The sequence below is a fragment of the Gymnodraco acuticeps genome, unplaced genomic scaffold, assembly GCF_902827175.1.
Source record: "Gymnodraco acuticeps unplaced genomic scaffold, fGymAcu1.1, whole genome shotgun sequence".
Taxonomy (NCBI): Eukaryota; Metazoa; Chordata; class Actinopteri; order Perciformes; family Bathydraconidae; genus Gymnodraco; species Gymnodraco acuticeps.
Genome location: NW_022992130.1, coordinates 997709 through 1002395, shown reverse-complemented (window position 1 = coordinate 1002395; position 4687 = coordinate 997709). Strand labels below are relative to the sequence as shown.

Sequence of the window (4687 nt, the reverse complement as noted above, 5' to 3'; positions counted from 1 at the left end):
ACGACCTCACTCCTAATATCAGTTATAATTCATCACTATGCAAAACATAAAAATACAGAAAGAACTGAAGAATTGTAAAGTTTACCCGAATACTAAAAGCAACAACGACAGGAAGTTTGTGTAAAACAAACAATTTGGATGATTTTTAAGCAGATTATTTGTTGTCAATAATTGTATCAGAGATCAGTTTACCTGTTGTATTTATGAATTGTTTATGTCCTTGGCTTTTTGGTCATTTTTTGTTTAATAATTCGGTGTTTTCCCCTCCCTATGGTTTGGCAATTATTCTATTACCTCTGTTTTGACTTTTCTAATGCAGGGCAAGCCTTTTAGCAGATTGTGTTCAGTTGTTCTCATGCCCACAATTGTATTTAGTTTTCTTCAAATTAAATTGTATTGTAAATTATAAGCCAATAAAAAAAGTTGTATTACACACCTTAAAACCAAGGTTTCATGATGACCATATTAAGCTTTTGCAAACCCACAGGTTGGGAACCAGTGCTCTCAGCAGAGATTCAATAAAGTAGTAAATACTTTTTTATTTGTCAATAGCTATCAATTTAATATGAAATATTATTCTGTTATTTAATAATTGTTAAGTGTAAAGACTGTGACAATTCAGTAGCCTTTGCTTTAGTTATTTCTAGTGTTTTCTCTATGTGGGACGAATTGACACTGGGAGAAAATAACAGTAGCTAGACAAAGGGAGTCAACAACAACTATTTGCTTTCAATATGTGAACTTTGTTGTTTGATAGTGATACATTGGAATAATGAAGTCCAAAGCACATAAATAGCACAAAGGTCTTAAAGGGAGTTACACAGCACACTAACTTATAGTTCAGTTATTTTTCTGTTGTTATATTGCAGCAACAATGGAAATATGTATCCAACCTTCATTCTGCATGAGCATAACCATTTCACTTTTCACATACGTCCATTCTATGAAAATATTCTTTCAAAATATAAAATATTTATAAGAAATAAATACATCACAACATTTACAGCAATCACATTAGAACATTTTGACCTGCTCAAAGTATTTTCTGTATACAGGTATTTTCCTGTAATTGCTATCTTGATAACAGGGGCATACAGTATGTACACATATGAACATGAACTCTAGTAGTATAGCATACACACAAAATAGCAGGGGGATCATTTTCTCTTTCCATTCATATTATAGAATGGCCCTACTGGGAATTATGCTGTGTATTTACACAGTGGAATATACTCTTCCTACAACGAGATGCATAAGGGAGTCGGTCCAAGACGTTTTTATTCTTGTAATTTGCGTTCCAGCTCTGAGAAAACCTTTGCATTGATTTCATCAACTTCATCTTCCACCTGGTCAAAAAAGATAATTGATGACATGTTAAATGTGATGGTAAATTATGTACAGTCATATCATGACAAACACTCAACTTAGAAAAGTAGTAGGTAACGAGGAAAAACGCACCCACAGACTGAAAATGTACAGTCTGGTGACATTGCTCAGCCTTAAGAGCCCACAAATGAAATTGAATTGAGAACACAGCACAATTTCCTTCACAATAATCCTCACAGAAACGTATGAAACCAATTCATAATGAAACATAATTGAGGCATAGTCTCACACAAAAACCTGCACAAATGTCTGCTAATCCATACAAATAATCACCTGCTCCACATTTTCTACTTCCGGGATATAAAACTGCATCATGTTCTGAATGCCGTTCTTCAGGGTAACGGTAGAACTGGGACACCCTGTGCAGGAACCAACCAGCTTCAGCTTGACCGTGCCGTCCTCAAACCCCTTAAAGATGACATCGCCTCCATCCTCCTGCACTGTAGGTCTTGTGAGCAATACACACCATATCAATTAGTTCAGAACATAGGAAACACATAGGACAGAGAGATTAAGACTGCTATCTCAGCATCATTGTTATGAGTGTTGAGTACAAAAATATCCGAGAGGAAATATTGGATAAGTCTGTCCAGTGCATGACAGATGACATGTAGTTCCACTGCTGTTGTAAAGTCGATAGCAGTGCCGGACACTCTCAGTTTTGCTAATTATAACCTCAATGGATCTCAAAGTTATAGGTTTTGTACCTTATTCTGGTGTCAAGAAGCTCCTTTATCATGGATACGATTTCATCATCATCTTCAGAAATACCTACAATGAAAACAATGAACAGTTTGAAGATATTTACACAAGCGGACATATAACTCTAAGATCACTAATACTATAAACTCACTGCTTTCATGGTGTACTGCTCCTACTGTTATTGGATCACCACTCTCAAAGAAGTTAGCAATGGCCTCCGAAGCATGACGCTTAATGTCTGTCCATGCCACATCCTCATCTGTCTGATAAGAAAACAAAGATCTCACGTGTTGTATCACCACACAGATTTCATGGTAATGCATGACGAGTACATTTGATACTTACTTTAGTGACTGTGATGAAGTCCGGGCCAAAGAACACACTTTTTACTCCTTCAATTTCAAACAGTTCCCTGAAAGAAACATCTAATCATGTTATTGTTCCAACAAAAGAAAACATACCAATGACAGCATGGAGTCTATCTTCATGTTGGTTCATTTAGTGATAACAACTTCCGCTCGGATTGGCTTTTATCAAGTGTGTCATTGATGATTGCACTGCTTTTTAAGTTGTTGTCAAATACTTTATGTATCAGCAAACAAAACATCTTACAAGCTATTCCCATGCTGTCAGCTGGTGCATTCGTCACATCTGCTGTATGTATTATTCTACTGTGTCACTTCGAACAAATTACAACAAAATCATGTATTGCTAAATGAAGACAATATTCAGTATCAAACAATTGTTTATAAGAGGAAACCCCTACTCATACAAAAAATGCATATCTTTAACTTATGAAGATCAATACCCATTAAATCAATACAATTTAGCTTTTTTTCAAACAGACATCGTGAGTAGACATACATCCATCAGTGTTATATGAGTGTGCAGAATCTGATGATTTCAAAAACATGACACTTCTTCTATGAATTGTGATTTCCTTAAATAATTCTATATTGTAAAACCAGAAACAACACACACACAACAAAGTTCAACAATCATGACACTCAACCTGGCTAATGATGAACATTCAGCTGTGCTCGGAGTCGGAAAGTCAAGCGTCCCACTTCCTAGGACAGGTTTTCCAGGGAGAAACTTCAAACTTCTGGGGTTTGGAGTGTCTTGAGTCTGGATGGACAGGTGTCTTGCTGAAAGATATTATAAACATATTTTTCAGTATTAATTTGGTCATGTTTAAGAAACAACCTGCAGAGAATACGTTAATGTTTCAAGGTGTCCAAACATTGGCTTCTCACTTGAGAAGTGTGTGCTTCCTGTCCAGAGCTGAGGCTGAACTTTTCTGAAGATCTGGGTCGAGCTCAAAGAGAGGTACGAGCTTTGGGTCTTCACTGGAAACCTTGAAACGTAAAAACATTTGACCAAAACTGTCAGTCTACACAAGTCTTCACTTCTTGAGAACCAGTACACAATTAGCGGGGTTTGATGGATGAAAGCAACATCCGTTTCCTTAGCTGTTTTATTTCACAGTTTGAAAGGGAGACGCTTTGTCATTGTACTGATTTAAAGTGTACAGCCCTAGCAAGCTATCGTTAGCAGCTAACTTACAACCTTGGGATATGGATAAACGTAAACGTAAAATCAAAGACGAAACGAAGTAGAAATGACTAAATCTGCCGATTTGATATCTTCACCTGTAAATATATGGACAAGAGTTTCAACCCTATCTAGTGTCGCAGTTTGATAGTTAGCTAATAAGCTAGCTAATGTCAACCACACGTCTGAATGTCACGTCCATGCTTTACGAAAGTGTTGCTACTTTCCATATCAGCGAAACAAAATGTGTGTAGAAAATAAAATGTCAGATGTGTAGAGGTTCAAACCTAAAATGAGCCGTATTTCTTGCCCGTAACAACCGTAGAAGACCCCATCTCACATGCGCCGCCATTTTGTTTGTTTTGAAAATGAGGACAGCACAAAATCCAGATCCTGATATCTGACTCTTCATTTCCCTAGTGAATATATAAATAAACTTGCCTTGCCTGCCTAGTGTAACAATTAAGGTATTAAGAGCACAAACCAGACAATTTAACATAACAAAAAAGGGATAAAATACTATTATATATTTATAATTATAATTTTTCGTAAAAAAATAAGGTCATATCTGCTGCATAATAAATCTATTAGTGTAATATTTATATACTAATAATTAATATATATATATATATGTATATTAATATATTCATAATTAGTCCTATATTTAAACTTGTACTGCATTGTTTGATGCTAATTAATTCTGAGATTCCTAATTGTGATTTTCTCTTTAAACCCTACTGTATGAGCATTGTTGACAGGAGCCTGAGAACAGCCTTTTTATTTTTGTACAAATGATAGTGATAGTTAGCCTATATAAAGTACATGCAGGCTACTTACATTCCACAACATTTACAACAGGTAAAACAAAGCCTGTCACTTGATAATTTAAAGCATTCCTAAAATAACATTCAGAGTTCTGAGATTAGTTTGTTCTAGTAACTCTTATATTGTGTGTCTGTATGCCCACATACTATCACATCTATAGAAGAGTGCATATATAAAACCCAGAGTCATCTATAACAAACTGTAGAGTGACTTCAGATAG

General features: G+C 35.5%; 1 protein-coding gene across 1 annotated transcript; it reads right to left on the bottom strand.

The window, feature by feature from the left end:
- Positions 1-722: 722 nt before the first annotated feature.
- Positions 723-4058, bottom strand: zgc:110319 (uncharacterized protein LOC796111 homolog). Its single transcript, XM_034203797.1, has 8 exons — positions 3930-4058; positions 3345-3445; positions 3101-3236; positions 2434-2500; positions 2240-2351; positions 2094-2157; positions 1660-1834; positions 723-1346 (listed from the first exon to the last, which is right to left on the bottom strand). Exons 1-8 carry the CDS (start codon positions 4052-4054, stop codon positions 1278-1280), a joined length of 849 nt encoding a protein of 282 aa, XP_034059688.1. The 5' UTR covers positions 4055-4058; the 3' UTR covers positions 723-1277.
- Positions 4059-4687: the final 629 nt, after the last annotated feature.

Coding starts and splice junctions, on each gene's coding strand:
- zgc:110319 (XM_034203797.1), bottom strand. CDS start 4,054: ATGAAGAGTCAGATATCAGGATCTGGATTTTGTGCTGTCCTCATTTTC. Junction 3,237..3,344: donor AGGAAGCACACACTTCTCAA/GTGAGAAGCCAA, acceptor AATATCTTTCAG/CAAGACACCTGTCCATCCAG. Junction 2,501..3,100: donor GAATGTTCATCATTAGCCAG/GTTGAGTGTCAT, acceptor TGTTTCTTTCAG/GGAACTGTTTGAAATTGAAG.